General features: G+C 38.2%; 1 protein-coding gene across 4 annotated transcripts in view; it reads left to right on the top strand.

The window, feature by feature from the left end:
* LOC149147337 (uncharacterized) overlaps positions 1-20,310 on the top strand; it is a 432,707-nt gene that overhangs the window by 225,139 nt on the left and 187,258 nt on the right. For all 4 annotated transcript variants that reach the window (XM_089440437.1, XM_089440439.1, XM_089440436.1 and 1 more), the window contains one exon: positions 17,645-17,715. In XM_089440437.1, the coding sequence (XP_089296563.1) occupies positions 17,645-17,715 (71 nt within the window). The remainder of the gene's footprint in view (positions 1-17,644; positions 17,716-20,310) is intronic.

The following is a 20,310-nucleotide window of genomic DNA, read 5'->3' as shown; positions in this document are numbered from 1 at the left end:
CAGTGCCATGGGCAGCAGTACAGGAAGCAACAATGTAGATGATGTGAGGCAGCAGGCCTAGCATCAGCACAAGCACTGGTGCGGAGGATCAGTGTGATGATTCCATGGTGAAGCATTACTAGAGCACATTCTTCGCTAAGAGGGAGTGTTGATTTGTGGTAGCATCAGATGTGCTTTAGCTATGAAAATTGGTGGAGAGGCTAAGGCACATAAGATCTCCAAGACCCAGAAATGGTTTGGGGAAATTCCACCTGGTTGTAGAGATATTAAAATAATTAATATTTTTAATGGGGTTCTTAAGCCTAAACTTAGGAAAATTAAAATATTAATGGGTATTAATATAAAACTGGGTGAGAATGTTCTAAATGACATGGATCAAGCCAAATCTAATCTTAGTCGTTGATTAGGGACTTAATCTTGGTCGTTTAAGACTCAACAGGAAAAGTATTAGAGGAGGCTTGAGGGTTAGTTGGAGACACACCAAAAGTGATCAATCAGTTCGATTTTCTAGAGCGGGGTTTGCTGAGAGAATCGAGCTAGTGATCTGTTGCAGTGAGAGGCAGTTTGGCACGAGGCTGAGAATACATAGCAGAGAGGCAGATATAGTGCCAGAGAGACAACACAAATCCTGGGAAGGCTGACGCAGAGGCAACTGGGAGCTACGCAGAGGCAACTGGGAGTTGTGCAGAGGCCGAAGAAGTCGGTGTGGGTGACGCAGAGGGTCTGAGGGTTGACGCAGAGGCTTCAGTAGTTGTGCAGAGTCTAGCAGAGCTAATGCAGGGCCAACAGGCAACATTGAGAGAATTTTCGCGGGGTAGACTGAGTGTTGGTGAGCCGGGAAGGGTGACGCAGTCCCTGCAGAGTGACGCAAAGCAGCAGAGAAGCTTGGAGCATCTTTCACTGTCCAACTAAGGAGCTACCATTGTTGTTGTGGGATCGTTCATCTGGTGATTGATCAACCGGAATATCTTCTCCGAGGAGAGGTACTACTGTCAAGGAAAATCTTTGAAGGGTAAGCCATTTTTGGCACCCTATTTATATTCAGAAAACTGCATAATAATAAAACCCTCATCTGCTACACCGGTTTTCCCTAATTGGGTTTTTCTGGGGACGATTGTCCAAAAATAACGGCGTCCCTTGTGTGTTTGTCTCAATTATTTCAGTTGTTGATCTGTATATGAGTTTAGGCTGCATTTGTGTTTATTTCAGTATTTATATTTATAAATAACTTGTTAATGGAATAAACAAGTAGGAGAAATTAAACAAGATAATGCAGTAGGGATTTCTAACGTGTCAGACTTAAAAATTTCAACAAGGTCTACAACAAGCAGGTCTACAACAATCATGGAGTATCAACTTCAGTAATTATAGTCATGCACTCAACTCATGCTCAGTTTGATGGAGTATATCATTGATCCTCACTTCTTGATCATTGAACTTTCTCCATGCCATAAAAGATAGTCTCAGGTATCTATCTATCTATCTATATATATATATATATATATATATATATATATATATATATATTGCAGAAGTAATCCAAGGAATACCTCTCACAATCCATGATTACATCATTGTCTCAGTATAGTCATTACATCAAAGCAGTTTCGGTGATGAGACAATCCATCTATACAGTGCCACCCATAGTTTAGTTATGCACAAGTTTGGGCTCTCAATACATTGGCTCTCTACACAACACACATAGAGATCACTGTGCAATGCCATATCAATATACTTGTCACAATCTTGAATTATGTCTATGATTATGATCTCAATAGCATGGTGCTCAGATCAGAACATAGTATCACTAACATGTCAACAATATGTTGAAGTCAAAAGTGCCTTAAAATGAATTGGGAAGGTTGTGAAGCAGTCTCGATGATGTCAAGACCATCGATGTCATGGTGCTAGAAGGCCTCCAAGGAAGTCGTGATGAAAGGATACTAATGATGGGCAGCTCAAGCAAAAGAAGCATCAAGGTGAAGATCTCCTCTTCACACACCAAGTAATTATCTTTGAATTTTATAATCAGATTTGGTTAAATGATTTCATGATTGCAAGGGGATTTATAAATCGGTTAGATAATCAAAAGACCTTGCATAGAATAATAAGGAGGATTGTCATAATCCTCATAGAAAGGAGAAATCATTGATATCTATGAAAAGGTCTATGAAGGTCAAGCATTGTTTGAATCCATCAAGAGATTCATAGGATTCATATGATATCAGTAAAAAATCCTCTCATACTTAAATAGCAGAAGAGGAGACATAAAGAGAGATATATGAAATGGTAGATATACTCTCGGAAATTAAAGTAAAGAAGGTCTCTTAGACCTATACAATAGTAAAGGTATCAAGGAATGAAGGAATAACTTCATGAAGATCTAGGAAAGATGATAAGAAGGTAGTCATCATTGATGAGCAAGGTAACAAATATCAATGAACAAAGAAGGTTACCTCACTCAGCGATTTGTGGTCTCTATGCTAGATAGAGAAAGACAAGTTGCAGTCTATAGTATTAAAGGATAAAATAATTCAACCATGTGCAGAAAGGAAAGGCAAGGTTGGTCCTCAAGCAAAGACAAAAATAAGTATAGTTAAGATTCAATGCTATAGAAATATTTTGGAAGCTCATATCACTGAAAGATGGAGGAAGTTGAAGAAAAGGGCCAAGGAAAAAGGGAGTAACAAATCTCTCCTATGAGTAAGATAGTATCCCTCACAAAAGGGTCCTATCATAAGCTCCTAAATCTTGTGTTATAAGATATGACAATGATAATAAGATGCATCATGGAATCATGGAAGCATTAGAAACAAGAGCTCGTAACATCTCCACAAGGATCATGAAGGACAAAAATCCATGGCAGACAACATGTAGGGTATATAGCTCTTGGGAACCTCAGTGGACATTGAAGGAAAGAAAGGAGCCATCTAAGGCTCATCATACATCAAATAAAAAAGGAAACATCTGGCAGTTGGGGATATACAAGATCCTAAAAAATTCTCTGATGGAATCCTCATCGTAGGGCTCACTAATCTAGAGAGGAAGCAAGTGTTTCAACAAGAACTCCAACGTATGGAATCCATGATATGATGATATGACATGAAGCAGATGAAGGGATTGAAGATCTAGGAAGCTGCTGGAAGAAGGCTCAATGACCTAAAGGTAAAATAAGGTATATATGCTTGTGTTTAATATTATAATGTCATGTCGTATGGTTGCAGGTAATATGGATCTTTGCTTCCATCTTTAGAAGCATGATCAAGTGAAAAAGGATCTCTTCCTCTGAAAAGATGCAGGAAGGCATAAGTCACACTAGATGAAATCAACATAATATGTCCTCATATGAAGTATGAGGTGATTGACTACAATAAAGAAACTCTGATTGAAAGCTATGAAATGTGTGAGGAAGGAAGAGATCATGAGATATGCAACCATGATGAAGGCAATCAACATCCAAAAGGCCAAGAAGATTTGACTAGGAAATCTCCCAGAAAGATATGAAGACTCTGATGAAAGTCTGAAAAGAATGAAGACCCTTGATAATGGATATCTTTGGGAGATGTGTCAACATGTATGCTGGATGTTGATACCTACATAAAGATGTCATGATGAAGAGCCATCTTGTAAGGTATGATTTGATGTAATATGATGTTTTGATTTCTTGAATAATATTTGGATAATGCAGGGCTACTTGAACAAGACTTGTAAGTACAAGTGCAACCAACATTCATGCGATGAATGGAAACTCCTGAAAGAAGCATGGAGAGAAAAGAAGTAGCCATATGAAGAAGGTTCCAGATATGTACCAAGAAGGCCACTTTCCATGAAGAAAGGAATGACATGACAGAATAAGAAGGAAAGTGATCGATGGTTGTTGCCCTACAAGGAAGAAGCTTAACTAAATTTCATGACATCAAGGAAAGAAGTTGATCAAGCAACTAAAGGACCCACAAAGAAAAAAGTTGCTGATATATAGAAGAGTCCCTAGCTAAGAGGAAGCTCTGACATGTCCCTGATCAAGAGGGAGTTTGAATTAAGATCACCCCTGATTGCAAAGGAGTGACAATTTTGTTTTTCCATGTCATGTGTCATGAACTAGACTAGGACTAACAATGGTAAGTCTAGATGAAGGTCATGAATGGAAATGTAGACACATGATGTGAAAATTTCTAACTCGAAATTCTACTACATTCACTGATTTATTTCACCTACTTATTTCTCACAATAAGTTATTTATGAAGTCCCTTCAATAAACATTAAAATAAATTCTACTACAGTGATCACATAATTACATAGAGAAAATAACAAGCACAAGAGCCAATCACATCAACGCAGTTGTTTTTTGGACAATTGTCCCTGAAAAACCCAATGTGGGAAAACCGGTGCAACAGATGAGGGTTTTATTAATCTTCAGCAACAATCGCTTTACAAGGAATGATTTTATAGAGAAACTGAGACACTACTGAGAGAAAACACCTGAGGCAAGGTTCATCCCTTTCCTGGAAACTTCTGACACCTTGGAGACCCTTTTCCCACTTCTGTGTCACTTTGCATGGTTCTACGTCCCTCTGTAGCATCCTGCGTGAGGACTGTGTCTTCCATCTGCGCTGTCTCTCAATACCCCTGTGTCACCTCCTCCTCAATCATTGACTGCTGCTGATGCCCTCCTCTTCCTCCACCTTGAAACTCTCCCTTTGAAATTGATCTCCTCTTTGAGAATCGATTTTCCTTGGGATACCGAGTGTCCGCTGGTGTCTCTCCAAATGATCCTCAAGTCTTCTCTTATACTTTTCTTGTTGATGAATCAACGGCCGAGATTAAGTCTCTAATCAACAGCTAAGATTAAAACAGACTTGATCCTCGTCTCTTAGAAGCTTCTCACCCTTATCTTTATTAATACCCACTAATATTTTTATTTTCCAAAGTTTAGACTTAGGAACCCATTAAAAATAATAATTATTTTAATAACTCCCCATCCAGGTGAAATTTCTCCAAACGATTTCTGGGTCTTGGAGATCTCATGTATTCTAGACCCTCCCCAAAATTTTGGAGCTAGAGTACTTCCAGGTGTTGTTTTGGGTTGGGTTCGGCAGTTGTGTCGTGGATCAGCCAAAAACAACAGCCAGTTGCATTGAGCTCAGCTGAGGCAAAGTATTTGGCTGCTAGTTTGGCTAGTTGTGAGGCCATATGGCTTCGCAAGATGTTGTTTGGTCTATTTGGTTAGGCATTGAGACCTTTAGTAATTTACTGTGATAATCAAAGTTGCATAAAACTCACGGAGAATCCAGTTTTTCATGATAGGTCAAAGCATATTGAGATCAAGTATCACTTCATTAGAGACTATGTCCAAAAGGGAGTTGTCAAGCTTGAGTACATTTCCACAAATGAGCAGGTAGCGGACATTACCAAAGCCTTACCACGGGGCAAGCATGCCTACTTCAGAGGCAAGATGGGAGTGGTGAGGAACACTTTCCTCGGTAAGAGGGAGTGTTAAAATTTGGGTACTAAAGGACAAGTGGTTCCTTAAGGCTTTGATCTTTGGCCTAGGGAAAAGTGTCCAAATTTATTTGTACTTTTCTCCTAAAGTGACTTTATAAGTGGTAAAGTCAATTTAATTTAAAAGTGACTTTGTAAGTGGTAAAGTTACATTCTAATTTAAAGGTGACCTTATTAAAGTCGATGTTTTAAAAAACGGCTTAATCGAATCCTAAACGGCCGATTGATCTGAGTCGTTGGGATTTTTTGTGACCCGGCAGAAAAAACAGAACGGATTGCATGACTCGGCTGAGTCAGTCATGACTCGGTCAACCCGGCTGGTTCTGCAATAACTCGGCCGAGTCAATGAATGTGGCCTGTAACCCCAAAAAAAATGCGATTTTTCATATTTTTAAAAAAAAATTTAACTGTTAGCTGAGTGTTGGGGACTCCAAGGTGTTTTCTAAATTAGTTAAATGATATTTGGGGTCCATTCCCCTCTCCTAGTATTGATATGCTATTCAAATTTCATAGTAATGTTAAATTCTTAAAGTAAAAGTGACAGTCTCCTTAATCTTCATTTTCATCCTTTTACTTAATTTTTTAACATTACCATGAAATGACTCAGGATGTTTGAGAGTGGTTTAGGCCTCATTGGATTTCATATGGAGAAAGTAGAATTTTAGATTTCATTCAAAATCCAGCAGACTTATCAGTTTTTCAGGATTTCAGGATTGGAGGATTGCAATGTTTCCATTGAATTTTGTCATGTATTAGGGTATGGAAGTCGTATTTAATCAAGAGCACCAATCCCTCTATGTACCTTGATGTTAGTGACATTGGTTGTCGAACCCCTCTGGGATTCGCTCCCAAACTAGGAGCTTCTGAAAATGTCGCTCCCGCTCCCATTTTCGCTCTCGCTCCCCACTTTCGCTCCCGCTCCCAAGTAACACTAAGCCAGATGATGTTGGCAACTCTAGCAGTAGCCAATAGTACTGGTCACAGACTTTTATTGTAGAGGCCATTTATAGCTTCCTTGGTTATGTGTTTTTGTTTTGATCTCTATATCATCATCCTGTATGTATTGGACAGTGCACTGGGTACCATTTTGATATAATGGATATATTCATGAGCCTACTTTGATCATATGTTGTCTTCTATCTATATTCTAATGCTGTGTGTTTGGAAACATGAATGAAAATCTTTAAAATTATGTGTTTTTATAAAAAATAAATATTTAATGTATTTTTTACAACGACCGAGTCATTGAAATCGAGCAGGCCGAGTCGATACCGAGTCGGAGTCGGAGTCGACCCTCGGCTGAGTCGAAGTTGGAGTCGGAGTTTTAAAACATTGATTAAAGTCAATGAAGAATTAGAAAGTGAAAAAGTGACTATAGAAATAAAAGGCTAAGTGGGTCTTTATTTAAGTGGGTGAGTTAAAAAATAGAAAGTGAGAATTAAATGCACATTTATTTTCATCCCTAGATCTAAATGAATCTCAGCCATTAGATCTTAGGGTAACTCAAAAGGTCATTTAGAGAGTAAAAGGAGAAGAGAAGAGAAAAAGATCAATTCATTCTTTCATGAGCATTTTAGAGAAAGAGAAGAGAGAGCAAGGAGAAAATTTCTGAGCAGTGAAGAAGTGAAGGAGAGTAGCGAGAAGACATTTTAGCAAATCTGGGCAGCAACATTTATTGGCACACATCCCAAGGCAAAACTATACAATAGGAGAAAGGCACAGAAATCGAGGAAGAGGGACAACAGCAAGGGCACAAATTTCGAGGCAGATTTGGGCACTATTCTCGAGGCAGCCGTATTGTTGAAATCGTATTGTTCGTACAATCCATACAACAAGTTTTGGGCACATTCTTCGAGGCAGGCCGTATAGCATTTAATGTTGTTTTATTGCTGGAAATTTTTTGTTTTACCTGTTCGCTGATGGGCACGATTTTCGAGGTGGAGTTCAAGCACAGAAATCAAGATAAGTTGTAATTTGTGGTTGCTAGAATTTTTACTGTGTATTTCAGTTTCTCTGTAAAATCATTTTCAGAAATAAAGAAGAGCTCTCAAACTGGTTTTCCCCAAGAGTTGTAGGGGGTTTTTCCAGGGTCACATTGACCAAAAATCACTATCTTATTTTCTGTGTGGCTGTCATAATTTTGCTGTGTTTTATTTCTGCAATTTTAATAGTTGTGAAATCTCTAAATTTGTGTTTTCAGAAAATATTGTCATTTCCAGATTTTAGAATTCTTATTATGCTTGGATTTAAAACTAAATGCATGGAGTGATAAGGAAAAACTGATAACCAGAGTGAGGGTTGAAATTTCTTCAGGTCTTGCTTCGATAGCAGAAATCGGTTGCCTTGAGCACCGCTGAGGCCGAGTACATAGCTACTAGTATGGCCTCCTGTGAAGCTATCTGGTTGAGGAAGCTCTTCAGTGAACTGTTTGGACATGTATTGGATACCACCGTGATCCTCTGCGACAACCAGAGTGGGATCCGATTATCAGAGAATCTCGTGTTTTGTGATCGCTCCAAGCATATAGATATCAGGTACCACTTTATCTGGGATATGGTACAACGAGGAGCAATAAGGCTCCATCACATTGGGACTGATGAGCAGGTCGCCAATATTCTGACAAAGCCCCTGGGGAAGGTCAAGTTCTTGGCCTTCCGAGAACGACTTGGAGTCGTGGAGAGACCCTCTTATGAGGGTCCTGTATGAGATGGACATTGAGCTCTGGGAGCTCCAGGGGGCTTGGGGTACTTCTTGGAGCGATGAGCAACCATAGGGTGAGTGGTTCAACCTTCCCCTAGTGGTTTGTTGTGTACAGGGTGAGTGGTTCAGCCTTCCCCTGCGATACCCCTTGGCAACATGTAGGCAGGATGAGTGGTTCATCCTTCTCTTGCTGAGACATCCTACCCATGCAGTCTGGGACTCATGGGGAGTATCTCTCATCTGGCCAATGAGTAGAGAAATGAGGATAGGGACCACAGTACTATCGATGGACGCATCGTGTACTACCATACTCCCTATGCTAGGATCTCCGATATTGATCTGGGATTAATTGGAGCTGACTTCAAGTCAGTAAGAGTGGTATGAAACACTCTCTTTTGATTGGAATTGACTTCGGGTCAGTAAGAGTGGTATGACACACTCTCCTTTGATTGGGACTGACTTCGGGTCAGTGGAGAATGGTATGATACATTCTCGATCACTTCATCTTCTTCATAGTTCAGCAGAGCAGAGCAGTGCATTGATGGCAGAGATAGTATAGATTGGCAGATGGATGAGCAGATGGATTTCTCCCTAGTTGAGAGGGAGTGTTAAAATTGGCAACTAGGGCCAAACTCCACATGGGTCATATTATTTATGACAGTTGATATTTTTCTTAGATTCCTCTCTCCGAAAGGTGTGGGATTGATCTAAAAATCATCCGATTTTGACATGTACAAATGAAGTTATGAATTTATTTTGATTATGGTCAAATTGTCAAGGTCGACCAACAAACTTATGTAGGCTCAAAAGCCCAACAGTCACATCTGTTCATCCTCAATGTTGCATATAAATAGAAGGTGACTTAGCCTCATTTGGACACACTCATCTTCACACTTCTCTCTCTCTCTCTTCATTGATTGGGTACAGATTTCTGGGCCTCTCTCTCTCCACACGTCCGAAATTTCAGGAGAGCGAAATTTCAGGAGACCGAATTTATGGACATTTTGACCAAGCGTTGACCAACGTCAACCGCAGCTAGGGCTGAAGGTGGGCTGCTTGACTAGAGTTTGACTGGGCAGAATTCGGTTGTTTTGAGGGTTGTTTCATCTTGCTGTTTGGAGGCCGAAGTTGACTGAATCTTTGAGGGTCAAATCTGCTCTGTTGACTAGCGTTGACTTTTCTAGTTAGGATTCTTTTGCACTGTTATAAATTATCAGAATTTATAAATTGTACTATCTCTCTCTGTTGAACTATTGAGGACTATAAGAAGAATTGATCAAGGGTTCCCCACATTGGAGTTTGTCCCTGGCTAGTGCCACATCTTGTGTCCTCTTGTCTTCGCTTGCCTTCTACTATTTATGTTTATGTTCTATCTGCATTTTACTATCATGTTGATGTGATTGATAAACTGAATATTGATAGTGGGCTGATAAAGAAATTGAAGTAAAATTGCTCTAAAGCATAGAACATACCATTGTTGCCTAAAATTAACAATTTTCATCCTTAAATTTTTAACATTACCATGAAATGACTTAGGATGTTTGAGAGTGGTTCCGACCTCATTGGATTTAAAACAGAGAAAGTAGAATTTTAGATTTCACTCAAAATCTAGCGGACGTAATAGTTTTTCAGGATTGGGGGGATTGCAACATTTCCATTGGATTTTGTTGTGTACAGGGGTATGGAACTAGTATTTAATCAATAGCACCAAGCCCTCTATGTACCTTGATGTTAGTGGCATTGGTTGTTGAACTCCTCTATCATGACCTTACTAAAAATGTACACATCACTCAAACATAATCTTGACTTGACATGCTACGTTTTTTTTATCTTATTTTAATGCTTAGAGGGTGATATTTATGCCAAAGATCCCAATAGGCAATGATTTTGATGGTATGTAGGTATTTGTTGTAGCATCATTTCTTTTGGATGCTAGAGGCCATCTAGAGCCTGTTTGTTGATGTATTTTTTATTCAGAGATGGATTGCACTCAATGCTATTTTGGTTATGTGCACTCTTACATGCTATAAAAATGAGAAGTTTTGTTTATTTGTGTATAAATGGTTTGGATTCATATGGATGCATATGAATATATATGTTTTCCTTTAAAATTCGAATATGATATGTTTTTTTTGGTCGACTAGTTTTTTGGTCCAGTGTTTTTACCGGTTTTGGTCCTTTTTCGACTGATTCTCAGTTTAGAGGGTTTTCGGGTTCGATCACCGGTTCAGTTCTGATAACATTGGCGGTGTGGTGTCCTATTGAAGGCCTCCCAACATTATGCTCAGATTTAGTGGAGAGATAGAGCTTACTTGTCAGGGCCTTCGTATTTTGACAATGTTGGTTATGATGATGTTATCATCATTGATGCGTATCGATTTTGATACTTTCTTATGAAAGTTTTCAACTTGAGAATATCCCAATGAGTCATTATGAATACCTCCCTAGTTAAGAGGGAGTGTTGAAGTTGTAACTAGGTTTGGTCTTCATAATTGCCATTGTACTAATATCAATATGTATTTTATGTAAAAAAAGTAGAAAAAATATTATTATTTTCTAGCATGTTCTTCGTGCTTTGTTTTGGTCAAAAGAAAATGTAAAAGGGTATGTTCTTCGTGAGCCTTGTAAACGTAGAAAATTTGAATTTTTGACAGTGTCATTTGTCTCTTCAAGTTGACCAAGTCGACCCTCCAAATGACAAGTCGTCCTGCCCAAGATACGTGTCTCTTGACATGAACGAACAACTATAAATAGAGCCAATTCATCTCCATCAAGGACAAATTTGAAGCGTCTTTTTGAGGCATGAAGATTGAGTTGTCTGAGGTACAAGAACGAGCTTTTTGAAGCATATCCAAGACATTTCTGAAGTAGATATCTAAGACATCCCTGAGACATATATACACGATTTCAGAAAACGCTGATATCTAAGGCAACACACTGCTGTGAAAGTGGCACTATACTCCTGTAAGAAGATGAGCTATTTGATGCACTGTACTTCTGTGATGATGCAAGCTTCTGTAGCCCTTCTTTCTATCATGATGTGAACTTCCTGTAGTACTACCTTTTGTGATGATGCAAGCTTTCTGTGGAAACATTTCCTGTGGTATCCGAGCTCACTGTGGCACTATATTTTTGTGATTGGTTGACTATCTTGTGAAGGAAACATGGCAAAGTTTGGAGGGGTGAAATGGCACTTGGATCACTAGTTAGTTTGACTTGGATTTCTCTTGTTGATGAAGAAGGAAATGATTGATGGCTTTTCCCCTTGTGGGTTTTGCCCTAGCCTCTGGCCTAACTTGTGGTCTATTGCCTTTTGTGCACTGTGATCTCTGTTGACCTTGCCGCCTACACCTACCTACAAGTCAGTGAGAAAAGCCTTCAACCCCACAAGGTGTGGTTGGTAGCAGGGAACTCAGAGAAGGGGCTGTCACACTAATCCCGACTCTCTACGTTTGAGCTATCTCCTAGGTTAGCTAAGGGGGGTGGTACCTAATGAAAAATTAAGTTAAAAGACATGAGTTTCTAGGTGAGTGTTATAGTGAAAATGGATTAATTTTAAGGATTTATGAGCAAATATGAAGTGAACAAGTTGAAATAACAATGCCAATAATTAATATGATTAAAAAACCATAAAACCAGTGCCTTATAAGGAATTTGCTCAACAATTTTACAGATATATTTGCTCAAAGTAAAATGCAATGCTCTTAAAAGAGAAAACAAAGTTACTCTGAAATGTAAATAAGAATTGTTAGCACACGATATGTAAGATACAAAATGCTTTTTGAGATAATCAACTTTGTAAATCAAAACATTTGAAACATATCTTGCCAAAACCCAAAAATTATTAATTAACTTGGAAATGTAAAAGAAAGGAAGTGTTAAACCAAAACATCAATATGCAATTAGACTTGAAACATGAAAAGAAAACACTTGTTTGAAATGATTACAATACTTGCTTTTGGAATAGACTTTGCATATAAAAACTCAAACCATCAAGAGACAAGTAAAGTAAATGTAATGGAAAGTGCTCTTGGTTAATTTTATTAATTAGCTCTACAACAAGATTACAATTTAACTCTTTAATCTTCAGACCTCACCCTCGCCCAATGATATGGATCTCACAGTGAGGACTCAATAGAGGAGTAGAGGATCCCTAAGATGTCTATTTCAACCAATTTATGCTGGAGGTAAAATTTTAATGAGGTTTGGGGCCTTCCTACGCTAAAATGCCTAGATGAAATGCAAATTGTGTTAATTCCCCAAATTAAAATAATGATACATGCAAATGCTTCAAAGAGATTGATTTGCAATGCTTGAAAATGAAATAGTGTTCAACATAAGTTGCAATTATAACTTCAATTGGAGGGATAAAATTAGCTTACAAGTGTTGCATGTGTTTCATCAATGAATTAAAATGATACAAGTAATTTTCTTGAAAGTAAAATTTGTTTCAAATAGACAATGACATTAAATTCTTCAATATTCAAGATAACAATGTAGCATAAAATTGAAGCATGTATTCAAGGGCCAAGAAATAATTTACCAAGGTAAATGGAAACGAATCAAAGTTTGTTAAGAACATAAAATGCTTGCATGTAAAGGATGAATTGCCCAAAGTAAAGTGTAAGCTTGTAGCTCCAAGCAACAATGAGAAAGAAAATGCAAAGCTCAAATGAAATTGTAACAAACTTTAACTTAATGAAATGTGATAGTGAGGTTGTGTTAATTCCCAATTAAAACATGCATATAAGTGAATGAAGTATGAAAGCTTAAACCATGCAAATGTCAATCCACCCAAGAGAAGCCTCCCTCTAAATGGGGAGATAGGATACCATGGGAGAAATCCCAAGCTCCCACAAGCAAGTTAAATCTTTTATTAATATTAAAATGAGAAGAGGGCCCTTCAAAGTTCTCAACTATACTTCAAGGGGAGTCCTCACAATAATTGCTTGAAACTTAGACACTAGACCTCTTTTCTTGAGAAAGTAGTGACAAGATCTTACAAAACTTATGCAAGGGAAACAAGGTGTGAGTTTCCTCCAAATGCCCATGGCTTAGAGAGGAAAATGGGCAGCCCTCTAGTGAACTTGACTTGGCCAAAATAAGCCTCAAAAGGGCTCACGACATCCTTGGAAATCGAACCCCCAACACTTGCCAAAGGCCCTGCAAACACTTGTTAGATGTTGCGGGGAGTTGCTCTTCAAAATCTGCAACACAAGAGTTAGCAAACAATCCAAACAATGGCTGCAAAATAAGTTAAGTATTAATGGAAAAATCAACAAGATAAAATGTATATGTACAATTATAATTTACAAAAGGCTAAGTTAAAGAGTGAGAGTAAACTCTCGTCTTTTCTTAGCCATCTTCAAGCTCTTAGATAGGAAATGAAATAAATGAAGTACAATGTTGTTTTAAAGAGATTTAAATTTAGAAGTTCTCGGCTTGTGTACAAGCTATGTGCCGAAATCCCTGCAAAACCACTTTGTAAGATAAGACTATAAAGGTTCAAGGAACAAATGAGAGCTCCTTTAAGAATGTATCAACAGTGGGTTGGTCTCTCCAAAGACTTCTCCTCACGCTTGATTCTGTAATCCCAACAAGATGTTCCCTCTACAAAACTTCAATCAAGAATTAGTTCCATATAAATTTAGCAATAAATAATGATAAAGCACTCTAGAGATTTATTTAAAACCAACTAGAGCATTCTATACCTAGAACATACTTCTAAATCAAATGTCAATGCAAGATAACTCTACATTAACAAATCTACAAGAGCATATGGAAGCAAATTAGATCAAAGCATGAGTAAAAGGAATTATACCAATGCTCAACAATTCATCACACTCGAAAAGGAGGAACACTTCATGAATGAAACTCCAAAGTCTTTATTGATATTTTTGAAAGTGTACAAGGCAACAGCGCTTCCACAAGCACAATAGCTAGTAACAATATTATTCAATGTGAGAGCCCATGGCTCTATTATATAGAGAGTTGGGAGCAAATCCCAATGAAGAATGAATGAAAAATGGCATTGGAGCCAATCCCAATGTAGAAGTGATTAAACAAGTGGCATGAGGTGACAATCCCAAGGAGAAATTCGAATTTGTTGAATGGAGCTCTAATGCCAAGTGTAAAAGTCGAATTCTGGCAAGTGGACATCATTTTCTTCTTCCCTTATGTGCCAAATTCGAATTTTATGTTGGAATGGCAAGTGTATATGGGTGGTAACCCATGTGGGGACAATTTCCCACAAAAATCTCCACCAAATATTCTCCCATATCCTCTCAAATGTGCATTAACTTAACAAATTCGAATTTCCAAGCAGCTTTTTCATTTAATGCCAGAAATTCGATTTTATTTGAGCATGTCCTTTCCTTGATTTTAGGAGTCCACATCACCTTGGGACTTCACTTTAACTCCCCCATAATTTTCCACCTCATTTCCACAACATTTAGCATGTGTGGATATTTATTTTTCTCCATTTATTTAATTTCTAGCTTAATTAATTGCCAGATTTCCCACTAAACTTAGGAAAAGTGGGTTTTGAGGGTCCAAAACACATTATTAACCCCTCAAAATGTGTCATAGTAGAAAGTCGAGGGTGAGAGGTGTAATTTTGATTATTCATACCCCATACAACTTCTTTAGACTACACTTATTACAATTTAAATACAATTTTATTTGCAATTTTTGACCTGTGGGAAATCTAAAAATATAAAAAATGACTACTTAGTCCCAACCAAATTCCACGAAATTTTTTATGTGATCTAGTATGGTAATATACATCGACTCTAGACACTAAAATGTGTCAGGGGCTCAATCTTCAAACCGTCACCCCGGCTTTGGGGTAAAACGTGAGTGAAAAAACCTAAAAAATTATCCGCCTCTGAAAAAGAAGGGATAATTAACCAGATAAAAAAAACACTCCAAGGTGTACTCGTTTGTTGATCGAGTCCCAACATCCTAGGCCTGTTACAGACTCAAAACTCATCATTACTAGTATCACTTATTACAATTCCCCGTAGGGTGTGGAATTTGGGTACAAGAAAGATGATGAGAAGATAGAAGTAGAGTTAAAAAACTCTGTTGATTGACAATATCTGATGGTACAAATGTCCTATGGATCATCCTCGGGCATGGAGTCTTTATATAATCATCAGGTGCCACTCCAGTGGTCAACAATCTCCATATTTAAATGTATAATTGCTTGATGACATAATTGAAGTAAGAAAATACTAAATAAAAACCTTTCTATACAGTCACAAGTCATTATCATGATAAGAAATTCTCTTACATGGAATTTCAACAAACTAGGTCTTGTTACAGGCCCGAAATTAGCCTAAAGTGTAGACATAAATTTGTGTTGACATGATTGTTCTAAGGATCAAACTAAGGATGATTGACATGATTTTTCTAAGGATCAAACTGAGGATGATTTTTGAGTGACTAAAAGAGGAGGCCGAGGTCACAAGGAAGGTAGTGGTGATGTCCATTTCGAGGCTTTTCAGTTGAGTGACCAATGTATTAAGGAAGGATGGTTCGTTGACACTGTTTTAGATTTGAAGACTACAAGGTTGAAGAAGGATGTGGTGATCCTTGGGAAGGATACTAGGAGTGATGACAATGATTTCTTTTTGGCGTTGTTACTACGTCCCAGTGGAATCTGAAACTTGATGATGCTTGCTCTGGTAGTATTATACTCTGAGGAAGGATTTTATGTTGAAGAGCCAAATCAAGTTGAAGAGACGAGTCAAGTTGGAAATTTAAGCCACGTTGAAGAGTCAAGCTAAGTTAAGAGCAGAGAATTAAGGAATATAGGAAGGACAGGTGGCTGTGATCAGAAATTGTTGTTGACAGGTCCAAGGAACAAATTGAAGTAGGTTGGTTCCTACAAAATTGGTGAGTTAGTGCTCAACTAGGGGATTGGAGTCTCCTATAGGTTGGTGCCTAAGAAATTGCTGAGTTGGTGCTTAGCTAGGGGATTGGAATCCCTTGTAGGTTGATGCCTACAAAGCTGCTGAGTTGGTGCTTGGTTAGGAATTGAAATGTCTTGTAGGTTGGTGCCTACAAAGCTGCTGAGTTGGTGCTCAGTTAGGAATTGAAATCTCTTGTAGGTTGGTGCCTACAAGTTGCAAGTTGGTGCTTACTTTGTATGAAGAAGTTTACAAAATATTTACAAAGATAATTTGAATAATGTCTCTTATATGAAGATTTGTGTTTAATGATTTATGTGCATCAATGCGTTAAAAGCTAAAAATTGATAATAGTAACGAAATACTGATTCACCCAGCCTCTCAATATTTCCAACAATATGAGTAGGAGAGGTCATCAAGCATCATCAATGTACCCTGAAGAAGGTGGTGCAGAGGTAGTTTCCCTTGTGGGGGGCAACAGTAACATTAGGAGAAGTATTCTTTCCAAACAGTTTGGTCCATGAACGCCAACCACTCTTCCTATAGAAACCAAGTCAATATGGATGTGAGAGTTTTATTGCACAACTCTTTCAATTGGAAATGGATACTGGAAATCATATTTGCTAGATTGCCACTTATACTTTTGAATTTCACTTCTATTGAATTAATTTATTTTACCATCTACCATAGGACTTTGAAGGGGTGAAACATGAGGATTAAATTTGTAATCACAGAATATTTTTATAATCAATATTGATTTATAGTTTGCTACTAATATTTGATGTATTTAGGCAAATCTAGACTTCCAATGCTTTATATGGTCTATATTAATGCATTTATGACACTCTTAATTTCACATATCCCATTTACAGGTTTTGTCATTTCTGGGCATCACTCCAATTTCTTGCGTTCATTCTTTCCTTCCAAGTTAATTTCAGAGTCTCTGATGTAAGTGATAGCATCTCAGCTATCAAAATTATAAATGTTTCTATCTCTACAAGCTATCCAACCACACAACTTTTTGTTCTTGCCAAACAACAATTCAGCACTGTTTACCAAATGGACTACAAGAAATGCTTAGTGGAAAATTATACAAAATACAGATAAGCAACAACCATTATCTAGCAGCCTTTTGTCCAGAACACTATGGTATGCAGTACCAAAAGATAAAATGAGATATTTTAGAACTCACAAAATAAAGAACTCACAAAATAAACTTCTCTTTTTCCATTCATATTGTAATAACGCATTTTTTGAGTTTAAATATTTTTCCCTTGTGATTTTATCCTTGGCTTAACATGCTTTATTTTGGGTTGTAAGGAAAACGAATACTACAGTGAGAAACATATATCCACTATGATTCGTTTTTCTTTTGAAAATCCACAACTCTTCCTTCCATTTGTGTTCCTTTGAATGGTACTTTTCCATGTTATTTTTCTCATAATTGCTCCAAGTTTCTTTTCATGTGTAATTAATATCTCGTGCTTTTTTGCCTTGACATATAGTTAACATTGTTTTTTGTGCATGGTTAGGATGATCTTATTGCTCGCTTGAGTCCAACTGCTTTAGATGACCTGCACTCAGAGATCTCAAAGCTTAATTGGTATGCTCCTTTCTTCTTGTGCCATCCTTTCATAGTGGATCATATTAATACAAATTTTTCCCACTGTAAACAAATTTTTATTCTCTCAAAAGGAGGTTGGTTTATCAATTATTTGACATACTTTTATATACTATCAAAATTGTGAAGAAAATTGAGTTATAACAATTTTAGGGACAATTTGGACAGTGCCTACTCTGTTGACCAGTGAGTGCCCATTGTCTTGTTAAGTAGATCTTCAAGGCTAAATGAAGTGTGCAGTTTTTTGATGGAAACATTGTAATGAAGCCACCAATATGCACAAGAAGGAAGCAACACCGCAAAAGCATCAAAGTAATATGACAAGAAAAACAAATGGTTGCAATATAGTTGCAAGCAATGAGTGGCAAAGCAATTAGACAAAATCGGAAAATGACACAACATAGTAATAACCAAGCCTTGTATGAAAGCAATGCTCTCACATATACAATATGCTCCTGCTCAAACTCCCTACTCGAGGAGAGCCTGAAAGCCACTCACATCATCTTAGTGTCCCAGCTCCACTCTTTAGACTAAAAAAGGATTATCCTAACCAAAGGGGAATCCCTATAAGTCAAATCAAGCTTCATTGTATAGGAATGGGAGCTCTCCTAACTTAAACATGACAAATATTACTAGCAACTTTCACCAACTCACTCTCAGGTTGATGACAGACTGAAATATGCAATATGATTGCCAGATTAAGCAAGCTTTAATGAAGTGTAGATGAGATACGTCTCGTTGTGTTATGAAGTGTGATCATATTATGCTGGAAAACCCGATGAAAGAGTGTGGTGTGTAACTGCACCAAGCTTGCTTAACATTCAATGGCATCAACCATTAACAATCATGAAAATGTAAAAATACCATGTGAAGCAATCATATCCTATGTATTCAAGATAAAGGGGCATCCACAATGCTTTAGTTTATGCAACCATGAAGCTTAAGGAATTTATCATTCATTGAACCATTACATCATGCTCATGAAACATTGATAGCTTAAAGATATAAGCAGATTTATCCAGCAATCACTCATAGATAACAATGCTATTATGAACTGTTGTTTTCCACGATCTTGGTGTCTGGGATAGAATCTTAAATCTCTGACGCTACCAAACCAAGAATCACAATGAAGCTACTTTGCACAGCGGAATATAAACAACAATAAATCTACTAGTGAACAAGATATACACAACTTTTTACACAATTTTGTACAATAACCCAACTTCGTTATATTAATCTACCTGAATAATACCAAGGCGAGGAGTAGTGGAGGGAAGTCGAATCAAGAAAGAGGAGGAGGAGGATGCAACTCTAGCATCTGCGGGACAGCAAGGGAAGAGGAAGAAGAAGGATATCTCCAAGGTGAAGTGTTTCCATTGTCTGGAGTTGGGACATTATGCATCCCAGTGTCCTAGGAAGAAAAACAAGGGAGAGGCCTCCGACTCCAAGGCAGCTCCAACTAAGGCAGAGAAAGAGGTCGAGACTGATGACGATTGTGCCATGAGTGCTCATGCACCTCTAGAGAAGAGGTGGGGAAACATCGAGTTGTAGTCAGGAGGACTACATACTAGGGGTAGGATCCTTGAGGTGCCCAAACTCTTGGATCACATCCGGCTACGGGAGCCCTTAACGATAATAGCATGATGATAGATGTCGGGTGGAGCAAAGTGTAGTGGAGCAGCAAGGCAGTGTTTGGGTATAGAAATCTGAAGCAACGCAGTGGAGGTTGCAGCAGTGCAAGAGGCACAGAGATGTATGCAGTAGTGCAGTGTCAACAGAGGGAGAATAGGATAGCAGCAGAGGCAGCTTCAGTGTCATGACGCTTTTAGACTGACTGAGATGTCAGTATTTGGGAGAAGTCAGTTACCTACTTCTCGGTAACTGAGTTGCAGTGCAGCAGTTAGCAGTGGCAGTGCTAGGGGCAGCATGGTTAGCATATTGAGAGGGAGCTGCAATACAGATGTGGCAGTGGCAGTGTCATGGGCAGTAGTACAAGAAGCAACAGTGCAGATGATGTGAGGCAATAGACCAAGCATCAACACAGGTACCGGTGCGGAGGGTCAGTGTGATGTTTCCATGGTGAAGCATTACTATAGCACATTCCTCGCTAAGAGGGAGTGTTGATTTTAGTAGCATCGGATGTGCTCTAGCCATGAAAATTGGTGGATAGGCTAAAGCACATGAGATCTCCAAGACCCAGAAATGGTTTGGGGAAATTCCACCCGATTGGAGAGATATTAAAATAATTAATATTTTTAATGGGGTTCCTAAGCCTAAACTTAGGAAAATTAAAATATTAATGGGTATTAATATAAAACGGGGTGAAAATGTTCTAAATGACATCGATCAAGCCAAATCTAATCTTAGCCGTTGATTAGGGACTTAATCTCGGTCATTGAAGACTCCATAGGAAAAGTATAAGAGGAGGCTTGAGGGTCAGTTGGAGATACACCAAATTGATTAGTCAGTTCGATTTTCTGGAGCGGGGTTTTGCTGAGAGAATCGAACCAATGATCCGTTGCAGTGAGGGTAGTTCAGCACGAGGCCAAGAATACATAGCAGAGAGGCAGAGATAGT

Source organism: Pinus tabuliformis, chromosome 9 (assembly GCF_031772625.1).
Source record: "Pinus tabuliformis cultivar Carrire ecotype Pingquan chromosome 9, CPIR1, whole genome shotgun sequence".
NCBI lineage: Eukaryota > Viridiplantae > Streptophyta > Pinopsida > Pinales > Pinaceae > Pinus > Pinus tabuliformis.
The sequence above is the reverse complement of the archived record's forward strand: the minus strand, read 5'-3'. Positions and strand labels throughout refer to the sequence as shown.